Source organism: Jaculus jaculus, chromosome 8 (assembly GCF_020740685.1).
Source record: "Jaculus jaculus isolate mJacJac1 chromosome 8, mJacJac1.mat.Y.cur, whole genome shotgun sequence".
In the NCBI taxonomy this organism is placed as follows: domain Eukaryota; kingdom Metazoa; phylum Chordata; class Mammalia; order Rodentia; family Dipodidae; genus Jaculus; species Jaculus jaculus.
Window position 1 is genome coordinate 65636506 of NC_059109.1, and position 12147 is coordinate 65648652.

Below are 12147 nucleotides of genomic sequence, written 5' to 3' on the forward strand. Positions count from 1 at the left end.
GCCTCCCGAGTGCTGGCATTAAAGGCGTGCACCACCACGCCCGGCTGTTGTTTTCTTTTAATTTGAGCATTACTGGAATATTATTGAACAAGGATTACAGTTCTTTTTTTCCTTGGTCTTTTGAGATAGAGTCTTGCTCTAGCCCAGGTTGATCTGGGATTCATTCACTTTGTAGTCTCAGGGTGGCTTTGAACTCACAGTGATTCTCCTACCTCAGTCTCCTGAGTGCTGGGATTAAAGGTGTGCACTACTATGCCTGGCGGGTTATAGTTTTTATAGTTTAAAGAGTTTAGTTTTGTGTGGGTGGGGAGATGGATTTATGAGGCATATAAATACTATATACTCTTATGTTCAGCTTGACTTCAAAGTTGGTTGGAAGAAGCTAAAGGAAGTGTTCAGCATAGCTGGAACTGTAAAGCGGGCAGATATTAAAGAAGACAAAGATGGCAAGAGCCGAGGAATGGGCACTGTCACTTTTGAGCAAGCAATTGAAGCAGTTCAAGCAATTTGTATCCTAATTATATTTTAGCATTAGTGAATGTAAGTTGCAGAAGCTTGACATTTTGTGGTGGTCTTGGACTTCCAGGTTTCCTACCTTAGAAATACATGTTAAGCTTGGGCTCTAACACATAAAACCCCATTTTTTTACAAAATATGTTTTATTTATTTTTTATTTGAGAGAGAGAAAGGGGAGGGGGAGCGCGGGCTCATGCCAGAGCCTCCAGCCACTGTAAACGAACTTCAGATGCATGTGCCACCTTGTGCATCTGGCTGACCTGGGTCCTGGAGGGTCAAACCAGGATCCTTTGGCTTTGCAGGCAAATGCCTTAACTGCTAAGCCAACTCTCCAGCCCCATAAAACCTTTTTTTATGTCCAAGTACTAAAGTCACTCTTAAAATGTGGATTGGCCATGCTGTTCAGGGCTGTAGTGAACTTTTTTTTTTCCTGTACTCCCTTCTTGGCATAACTCAGCGTATGTGTACATACGTTTGACAGTGATTCCTCCATTGTTCACTATTATGATTGCTTTATGTGAAGCTTTGTTAATTTTAGATGAATTAAACACAAAAGAATTTTAACTATATGAAACATACTCTTGCAAATTAATATTAAAGATATTAAAAGAGTAGTGACAATTGCAGACCCCTTTTAATGAGATAGTTTGTTTGTTCAAGTATAACTTTTTTGATCCTTTTAGCTGATTTTTCTTGACTAAGCCAACAGCTATGTTCAATGGGCAGTTTTTATTTGATAGACCTATGCATGTGAAAATGGTGAGTTCTTATTGATCATATTAACCCTCCAGCTTCTTCAAACCTTTTATCTACTTCTCAGTGTTACTGTTCATTTTCATTGTATGTTAACTGTGTAATAAACTATTTTGCAATTAGGATGATAAGTCTGTCCCTCATGAAGACTACCGTTCGCATGATAGTAAAACACCACAGTTACCACGTAAGTAAAAGCTATCAGTATTTTTTTTTAAATTTTTATTTATTTATTTATTTGAGAGCGTCAGACACAGAGAGAAAGACAGATAGAGGGAGAGAGAGAGAATGGGCGCGTCAGGGCCTCCAGCCTCTGCAAACGAACTCCAGACACGTGCGCCCCTTGTGCATCTGGCTAACGTGGGACCTGGGGAACCAAGCCTCGAACCGGGGTCCTTAGGCTTCACAGGCAAGCACTTAACCGCTAAGCCATCTCTCCAGCCCCTATCAGTATTTTTAAAGAAGAGATGTGCAGGCTTTTCTTGGCATTATTATTGTTATTGGTTTTTTGAGGTAGGGTCTCACTCTAGCTCAGGCTGACCTGGAATTCACTATGGAGTCTCAGGGTGCACTTGAACTCATGGTGATCCTCCTACCTCTGTCTCCCAAGTGCTGGGATTAAAGGCGTGTGCAACCACGCCTGGTTTTTATTATTTCCTTCTTTTCTAGTTCTTTGTATTTACAAATTACCTCTATACTTTATTTATGAGTTGTATAGTACTTTAAAATGCAAAATTCCAAATGCATAAAGTTTTATTTCTTACTAATTTTTAATTCATGTTCACTATGCTCTATATGACTGAGATTATTTGAAATTAATTTGTACTTACATTATGGATGACCTACTTTATAGCCCAGTTTTATTGATGAGTGTAGTGTTCTGTGACCACTAAACCAAGTTTGTTATGCATTTAAATTGTCTCATATACTTTTTAGTAATTTTTATCTGTTTGGGCTGTCAGTTACTGAGGAGGTGTTGGTACCTTTCATTAGAATGACAGGTTTGATTTTTGTTGTTTTTACTTGAGAAGTTTGAAGCTAAATTATTAAGTGCATCCATAATTATAATTGATATATTTTCCTAGTGAATCAAGCTATTTATTATAAGACAGATTGTTTTTGAAATTACCTATAAGTTGTTTGTATAATACCAATTACAGGAGTTTTGTATTTGCTTGGTGTATTTTTCCTGTTTTTAAGTTTGTTAATCTTGTAGATGTACATGTAAAAACATTACAGGTGGGATTTGATTTTTTAAAAATTTCATTGATAATCTTTTTTTTTTTTTTCTGGTTTTTCAAGGTAGGGTCTCACTATAGCCCAGACTCACCTGAAATTCACTCTGTAGTCTCAGGGTGGCCTCAAACTCTTGGCAATCCTCCTACCCCTGCCTCCCAAATGCTGGGTTTAAAGGCATGCGCTACCACCTCTGGCTCTTGTTTGATAATCTTTTATGTGAAATTGAAGAGCTTAATTTATTCACATTTATTGGTTCATTTGGGTTTTTCATTTTTTATTTTATACATTCTTTTTTCCTTTTGATAATAATCCAAATATTATATGTGTGTTTTTAAAGTAACCTAGTTTTACATATTCTGTTGGTGTTTTATTAGTCCCTTCCCTATTCATTTAAGTGATCACCTGAACCTACTTCATAAAATCCTAAAAAATCTAAATGTAAACCAAAACCAATGCTCTTACTTGCAAATTTTTAAAATGTTAGAAATGCTATTATAGGCATATATATAGTTTAAAATGTTAGTACCAGTTAGGTGCATATGGATTTTGGTAATATTGTTACTTGTTATAAAAGGTGGACTTGGAGGCATTGGAATGGGACTTGGTCCAGGTGGACAGCCTATTAGTGCCAGCCAGTTAAATATTGGTGGTGTGATGGGGAATTTACCAAGTGGTAAGTACCTTTTCTTTTTAATGATATGTTTTCTATCTAATAGAGCTTATATTTACTAGCGTCTGGTTGTTTTGGGAACCCTGTTTTAGAGAGGCTTAGGGTGTTCGTTCAGATAAAGGAATGAAACTTTGAGAAAGCAGCTAGCATTCACAAAGTATACACAGAGGTTGGGAGGCATCCTGTCATATTTTAGCTGGCAGTGTTGTGCATACTGCAGTGTCTTCAAGGCAGAAGAATTTTCAACATAGTGTCTTGTGTTTCAGGAGTATACAGTATTTTTGAAATTATCAAAGTGCTTCCATATAATAAGCAATGTAAATCTATTTATTTTTTAATTATTTTATTTATTTAAGAGAAAAAGAGGGAGAGAGGGAGAAAGAAGGGGGAGAGAATGGACACATTAGGGCCTCTAGCTACTGCACACGAAGTCCAGTTGTATGTACCACCTTGTGCATCTGGCATTCCTTGGGTACTAGGGAATCGAACTTGGGTTCTTAGGTTTCACAAGCAAACACCTTAACTGCCAAGCCATCTCTCCAGTCAGTACATCTCTTTCTTAATTGGGAAGGTGACATTTGAGGTAGCTGTTTATTTGTTTAATTCAACAAACTCTTAGTTATTTTTGTTTTCAAACTTTGTGATGTCAGAATACTGTTCTCAATGTTTGTTGAGAACCCCAGTGAACTTGCTTATATGTTTGTTTCTGGGTGTTTAGTGTATTATTTAAAACTATAAAATTTTAATTTATTTAAATATAATAATAATTAACCTTAATGCTAATTTTAACCCTCAAGATTATATTCAACATAAGTATAATATTTAAGAAAACAAATTATTTCTAATAAAATGTGTGAGAAGAGTTGAAATTGTTTTTGTGCATCTCATTAATGTTTGGCTTAATTAGATGTGCTTTTGTATTTAGTTTGTTTTATCATACATTATGTAGTCTCTGGTGAATTATAGCTCTATTCATAGAGAATGAGAGTATAGGCATTAAATAGTAGCAGTTGTGATTGATGGCTGAAATAGTTTTGACTTATTCACTCTACATATCCTTAGACAGTATTTCAAAGTTACTTTTATTATTGATGGACTAATATATGCTATCAGATTAATCTTTTAAAAATATTTTATCTGTCATCTATTTGTTTAAGATAGAGAAGGAAAGAAGCAGAAATATAGAGAGACTAGGCATGTCAGGGCTTCTAGCCATTGCCAGCGACCTCCACATGCATGCGCCACATTGTGCATTGGGCTTTGCTTGGGTACTGGGGAATTGAATCTAGGTCCTTAGTTTTGCCGGCAAGTACTTTATCCACTAAATCATCTCTTGAGCCCTCTTGTTTTTGTTTTAAACAGTATATATTTATTTATCTGAGAGAGAGACAGCACGCGAGCGAGCATGTGTGCAAATTCCAGATGTATGAGCCACTCTGTGCATCTGGCTTTATTTGGGTACTGAGGAATTGAACCAAGGTCTTTGGGCTTTGCAGGCATGTTCCTTTAACCACTGATCCATCTCCTTAGCCTGGTTTCTTGTTTTGTTGAAATCAGAGTTAAACTTTATATTATGAAGGTAGTTATAATAATCATTCTGAGCCATATGTACTTACATTCTAACCTGATCTCTTAAGTGTGCTGTAGTAACATGTCTATATTCTGAAAGTAAATTACTAGGCCTAGATATTCCCTAACTGAGGTATTGTAGCTGTGACTACTGAACTTTACTTTCTTGTCAAATGTTTTAAAGAGGGCTTTCTTTTTTTAGAATATATTTTATTTGTTTATTTATTTGACAGAGAAAGGTGGAGAGAGAGAGAAAGAGAGAGAGAGAGAGAGAGAGAGAGAGAGAGAGAGAGAGAGAGAGAGAGAGAAAGAAAGAAAGAAAGAAAGAAAGAAAATGGGCAGGCCAGGGCCTCCAGCCACTGTAAATGAACACCAGATGCATGTGCCCCCTTGTGTATCTGGATCCTGGGGAATTAAATCTGGGTCCTTTGGCTTTGCAGGCAAATGCCTTAACCACCAAGCCATCCCTTCAGCCCTAAGGAGGCCTTTCTGAAGACCCATGACTAGGCATCTTAGGGTGCAGCAGTTTACGTTTGTGTTCTCTTGCTTCTCTAGTGTTGCACTCTGGCTAAACCAATAGAGTCTATTGTACTATAATTTCCTTCTTCGGTCACAAAAATAAGAGTAACTGAAAGTACATAATGTGTATTTTATTTGAGGTATGGGCATGGATGGTCCAGGTTTTGGAGGAATGAATAGAATTGGAGGAGGTACGTATATGTTTTTGTGTGTATCCATCACCATTTTTATGAATCTAGAAATTGTGTTGAGAATCTCATTCTAAGAAAAAAAAAGTCACTTTTTTCTTGTTGGCTCATGTCCTAAAGGCTGCTAGCAGAAATTGAGCCCAAAACATACTTAAGGGAAGGTGGTGTGTTAAGAAGTAGCTCCACAAGGTAGGGTGGATGAAGAGCTTACTGGTGAACCTGAACATTTACAAAGTGAACCTTTCTTCTATTAACTGACAAGTCTCAAAATTAATCTCTATTTCATAGGAATTGGGTTTGGTGGTCTGGAAGCAATGAATAGCATGGGAGGATTTGGTGGAGTTGGCAGGATGGGAGGTAGGTAAAATATTCAGGGGATGTTTATGTTGTTTAGTTTTTCCTATTATTAAAATACACCCATCATGCACATACAGGAATGGGTGCTATAGATGCTTTCAAAAGACTTTTGGGCGGTCAAGGATAAGTGTAAGCATGGTAGGAATGGGAATAGTTTGTGTAGGGTGTGTGGTAGCTGGGTATGTCACAGATCATTCTGTGCTGATGACTTTTGCTGCTGTTTTAGTTTAGCTTAAACATGTTCTTGAATGGTTTGCCATGTATTGATGTACTTGAAAAAGGGTTAATATGGTGCACAATCTTTGCAGAGCTATACCGTGGAGCCATGACTAGTAGCATGGAACGAGAGTTTGGACGTGGTGATATTGGAATAAATCGAAGCTTTGGAGATTCCTTTGGTAGACTTGGTAGGGTTGGCTGCATACATTTTTTTTTCTTATTTTAGGTTATGTTTTTTTCAAAAATTATCTTTTTGTGGAAAATTTTAAATGTTATCTAAAGAAAACATGTGTTAGGAACTTTAATTTATATTACTCTTTTTCAGTATCTTAAATACTTGAATTTTGTTTCTAGGAAACTTTATACTTTTCCATTATTGTACATCTTCTGAGCACAGAATTTTGAAATGTGATTATTTAAATTAATCAGTATATTATCTTTCCATCTTTGTTTAGGCAGTGCAATGATTGGAGGGTATGCAGGAAGAATAGGAGCTTCTAACATGGGTCCAGTAGGATCTGGCATAAGTAGGTTTAAATTTTAATATAATTTATTCTGTGATATTATAGTGTTTGTGTAAGTGTAGTTGCAAATATACTTATTGTAGTGTAGTAATACTTGTTTCATATGTATTTCCATGTCTTGTTATATTCTGAGAAACTTTGATAGTTAATGAACTTAGCCTTTCTGTTTGATAACTGTTTGAAACTATTAAATTAATTATTTGACTTTTTCTTGATATTTCTAATATAACAGAAGAGGATATTTATTTTTTTATTACTTTAAAAAAATTTTATTAACATTTTCCATGATTATAAAATATATACCATGGTAATTCCCTCCCTCCCCACCCCCACACTTTCCCATTTGGCCGGCCTCGTGGCGCAATGGCAGCACGTCTGACTCCAGATCAGAAGAGGATATTTAAATAGCCAATAGAAAAAATATCTTCCACTGATAAATGGAAGATCATGTGTCAGGAACCACTTTTGCTTTTGCACCAACCTTCCTTCCATTTCATTTTCTACATCAGTTACTAATGACCAGTGTCTGTAAATGCCTATGTGTTTACAGACGCACATAGAACACTGAATTTTAGAGACCTCCTGAAGTAAGGTTGAAAGAATTTTTTATTTTCTTCTCTCAAACCTTTCAAAATCATGAGCAGTTGCAGCCCTAGAGAATGCTGAATGCCTCCCATCAGTATCTACTACCACATTAAGCCTTACATTAAGCCTGAACACAATTTAATTTTTGACTGCTTTTAACTGATGAGGTTTCACAAAAAGGAAGTACACCTACTTAGCTATTGTAAAATTCTGTCAGCAGAATACATTTACTTCCATGTTCTTTTTTCCTCATTGCTTCCTTTTTCCATCATCTTTTTTTTTTTTTTTTTGGTTTTTTGAGGTAGGGTCTCATTGTGGTCCAGGCTGACCTGGAATAAACTCTGTAGTCTCAGGGTGGCCTTGAACTCACGGCGATCCTCCTACCTCTGCCTCCCGAGTGCTGGGATTAAAGGTGTGCGCCACCACGCCCGGCTCCATCATCTTTTTGACTTGGCCATTCCTCTTAATTATAACTTCTGTTTCTTCTCTTTTTTATTATAGTGTTTATACTTCTGTTTTCCTAATTTTTACTTGTTGTTATCAGAAAGCCAACTGGGAGATAATGTTAACTTTTAGGATTTTCATGTAAGGGAATATTAGATATGAGAAAGAATCATAATTTTTGGGACTGGTATTATGGAGATGATTAAGGGAAATAGGAGGTAAGAAAGAATGAATTAACAGCTAGGAAATAAATTTGCAAGTAGTATTGTTTAAAGGAGAATAATCACCAGTTTTTTTTCCCTGTGATAGTTCTCTGTAATTTTGAGATTTGTTTTCTATGGTTATTGAAAATTCATTTTATATCAAAAGAAAAGTGGTGTGGGAAACAGAGGTGAAGATAGTGAGGTAAAAGGTCAGCTAGCAAAGGTATACTATATAAGAGAGTATAAGGAGAGAAAAATGTGTTCTAGTGTTTTAATAATTTGAATTTTCCCATATATTTTTGTTCTAGTAGTTATTAGAAAATAAAAATAAGAATAAAAACTACTATATTATTAATAAAATTTAATTAACTTAGATAATATGATTTTTGAAAATTGTTTTATTATTTATAGGGAAACAGTTTTATGTTTGCATGTTATTATATAAATGAGTATCCCTCCCTCTTTCTCATCAGTGATTTACTTTTTTTTCCTCTTCCCATTTGCTTCTATTTTCAAAACAAAAACTTAAAACTTTGAAATCCTCCCTGCCCTTCTTTAAATTCAGGTGGCGGAATGAGTGGCATAAACAGTGTGACTGGAGGAATGGGCATGGGGCTGGACCGCATGAGTTCCAGCTTTGACAGAATGGGACCAGGCATAGGAGCCATACTTGAAAGGAGCATCGATATGGATCGAGGATTTTTATCAGGTCCAATGGGAAGCGGAATGAGAGACAGAATAGGCTCCAAAGGAAACCAGATATTTGTCAGAAATGTAAGTTAATAAATCTAGAGATACTTAAAATTCTTTCTTTTCTTTATATATGTTACTAATGCCTCTTTTTATTCTAGCTGCCTTTTGACTTGACTTGGCAGAAACTAAAAGAGAAATTCAGTCAATGTGGTAAGTATAGCAATGACTGAGAATATGTTGATATTTATTGTGGAGGAAAAATTGGCCTTAAACATTAATTTTAATATACTTTTAAAAAATCATTTGAGAAAGAATGAGAGAATGGATGCATCAGAACCTCTTGCCCCTGCAAATGAACTCCAGATGCATGCACCACTTTATGAATCCGGCTTTATGTGGGCACTGCGCAATTGAACCCAGGACAGCTGGCTTTGGTAGCAAGCACATTTAACTGCTGAGCCATCTTCCCAGTTGTGCTTAAACTTTAAAACACTATGTTTAGACATTGGCCTTTCCAAGTTCATATTTCTGTCTAATTAAACTTTGATTAATAAATAGCTTTGCTGTCTTCTGATTTAGAGTAGTTTAGAGGATGGCCTATCAACATCTTCTGTTGAGAAGTCCTGTTGGTATTTGTATTGTTTTTCCATGGTAAACATCAGCAAAGGTGTATTTGCCTCCTTGTTTATAGTGTCGTGAAGTGGATTGTCAGCACGACCCACCGTAATGCTGATACCTACACGATAGTAGGTGAGATCCGTTTTGCACCTTGAATTGCCTACACATCACAGAAACCTGGATCTGTTAGTGTAGAACACTTTGCTGCACATGGTACACTTTGGTGCTGGTTCTAGTTCTATACACTATGCTTGGGTGTCAAAACTGTAAGCCACAACAAACCCTTTCCTTCCTTAGGTTACTTCTGGTTGTGTGTTTTGTCTCAGTAACAAGTAGGTAATGGCTACATCACCATGCCCAATTTATGCATGCCTCTATGGTGAGTGATAGGCATGTATGCTGCTCACTGAGCTACCTCCCTGGTCCAGAGTTGACTATTATTTGTCAAACTATGTAAATATTGTCCTTTGAAGGTCAGATAGTAGCATTGCTTACAGCAAGAATGGGGCCGTTTGATAGGCTTCTGATTGGAATAGCATTGTTTTTCTACAGAACAGTAGTAATTGAAAGATATTTCATGAAAGGAAAAGTTTCCAAATCTACATTCCAAGCTTGTGCTGTACTTTAGTCATGTAAAATAGTGGGTAGGGAGCTTGGGAGATAGCTTTGTCAATAAAGTGCTTGCTTTGCCAGCACAAGGATTTAACCTTGGTCCCCAGAACCCACATTAAAAATGTTAGGCATAGAAGATGATGACATCAAAGTAAAAGAGATACTGATTGAGAGTGGGAGGGGACATGATGGAGAGTGGATTTGTGAAGGGGAAAGTGGTGGGAGAATCATTATGGTTTATTGTCTATAATTATGGGATTTGTCAATAAAAAAGGGGAAAAATGATAGGCATGGGCTAGAGAGATGGAGAGAGTGGTTAAGGTGCTTACCTGCAAAGCCTAAGGACCCAGGTTCAATTCCCCAGTACCCACATAAGCCAGATGGACATGGTGGCTCATGTGTCTGAAGTTCGTTTGCATTGACTAGAGGCCCTGGTATACCCATTCTTCCCCTCCCCTCTCAAATAAATAAATAAAGAGAAAAAAATGCTAGGCGTGGTGGCTCACTTATATTGCTAGCATTGAGGAGATGCAAAAAGCTGACTCACTAGCCCATCACTTTAGTCTAATTAGATTAATGCCAAGACAGTGGAGACTTTGTCCCAAAGAAAGGTAGACAATACTAGAAAAACATCACCTCTGGCCTTCTCACAGAGGCATACACACAAACATGTATTACATACTTACACATACAACATATAGCGACTGCAAACTTGAACATGCACATAATACTTATTAAATTATTATACTGAATTCCTAGTTCAACTCTATTTCCCCTTTGAACCAACCTATTATATCTCAAGGTTTGTGGCTTTTGTTTTCAGTTTCCAATCTGTTATAAATGCTTCTGACTTTAAAATTTTTATGTTAAGGTAGGTCCATATTTACATAATTCTCTATAATCTCCCCATTTTGATCTTTGAATTAAATTTAAGAGAAAGAGAATAAGTTGCAGTGTTGCAGAATTAAATGCACAGTCATTTTCGAAGTGTTCTCTTGTATGTTTGAATTGAACCATTCCTTTTTCTGCCACATTTCTTTTATCTATTTATAGAGTTTTTTTTCTGTCTTAATGTAGCAAATTTCTTTTAACTTGGCACAAATACGTAATAGCACCTCTTTGGCAGTAAAAAGCAAGGTTATTTTTTCTTTTCCTGTGTTATTTTCCCGAGTTGAAGGTGAACTTTCTGGTTTCTTAGTAAGGGTGGCAGTATTCTATACATTTCCCCAGTGTCTGCCAGTAATAAAGTATCTCTAATAGTTGACTATCTTTGGTGGACCAATTTGCAAAGATGAAGGAAAGATTATATTATTTGTTATGTGACCCTCAGTACAACATCATCTCAGCCTTTATAATTCAGCAATAAGAATTTCTGTTTCCTGGTTCTTCCAATTCCTATTAACCTCCAAAGGTAACATTATTGAGCCTAAACTAGCAAGATACATCATTCCCATAATAAAACATACAGCTCTCCTTATCTAATTCCTTAATGACACGTGTTTTTACGAAGGTTGTCTATAAATTAATCCATTCAGAGTTGGACCTCTCCTTAGGTCAGCCTGTGCTAATGGGGTCAAATAGTCTTTCTGGCTTTCTTTCATTTATGAAATTGTATTTTGGCCTTTTGGCTCAGTATGCTGCAGGATTGTACCACTTCAGAAATGCAAACAAAGAATGCCTGTTCTCATTTGTTCCTGCTTATATAGCATGTAACCATTTTAATGTTATGTAGATGTCTGTCATGTAATATTTCTGCTATTAGTGTGCCTGGTAACTATATAGAATAAAGGCTTGTGGGAGGTGTTGTGTACTAAGTGACTTTCTGCTTCAAATACAATTAATTGACTTTAATTTAACAGTAAAAATAAAATGAGAGAATTCATTGATAAAGGTGCTTTCTTTTGTTTATAAGCAGACACTAATGCTTATGTTTTTTGTCCTTCATTCATAATTACATTATCTATAGCAGAATGTCCGATTTTTCTGGTTTCTTTTGTGTTTAAGTTTCAGCTTCACTTAAGCAGAGGTTTTTGAATAATTTATTTATAAATGCTGTAATTTATTTTTAAATCTGCTCTTAATGTCAGCATTTCCCAAAGCATGTACCTTTTCCCAAAGTAGTAGGCTAGGTTAAATAAAGTAGAAAGGTTTCATTTATTGCAGGATAACTAATTTATATAACTACTGTATGTAACAGCAATGTCAATCTGTGCTTTCTTTTGGCACACTGTTTTGTCCTGAACTGTTGTATAAAATATCAATTTTGCAAGACCAATACATATAAAATAGTTGAAGATACCCTCAGACTACATAGGTCTGATTTTAATTATTTGAAACTAACTTTTTCTTCTGAATTATTTAGTTTTGGAAAGAAAATGTCTCAATTTGTGTAATTATAGGCTTAGAAAGAAACTTAGCAAACTTAAAACTTAGTCAGG

General features: G+C 35.9%; 1 protein-coding gene across 2 annotated transcripts in view; it reads left to right on the top strand.

Annotated features, from left to right (window-relative positions):
- The window catches only part of Myef2 (myelin expression factor 2), a 32752-nt gene that overhangs the window by 15406 nt on the left and 5199 nt on the right, over nt 1-12147 (top strand). Inside the window, exons 7-16 of one of the 2 annotated variants that reach the window (XM_045156196.1) lie at nt 356-509; nt 1226-1275; nt 1393-1456; nt 3083-3181; nt 5407-5457; nt 5743-5811; nt 6120-6218; nt 6486-6557; nt 8352-8560; nt 8638-8689. In XM_045156196.1, coding sequence (XP_045012131.1) covers nt 356-509; nt 1226-1275; nt 1393-1456; nt 3083-3181; nt 5407-5457; nt 5743-5811; nt 6120-6218; nt 6486-6557; nt 8352-8560; nt 8638-8689 — 919 coding nt within the window. The remainder of the gene's footprint in view (nt 1-355; nt 510-1225; nt 1276-1392; nt 1457-3082; nt 3182-5406; nt 5458-5742; nt 5812-6119; nt 6219-6485; nt 6558-8351; nt 8561-8637; nt 8690-12147) is intronic. The other variant, XM_045156197.1, reaches the window with a different exon arrangement.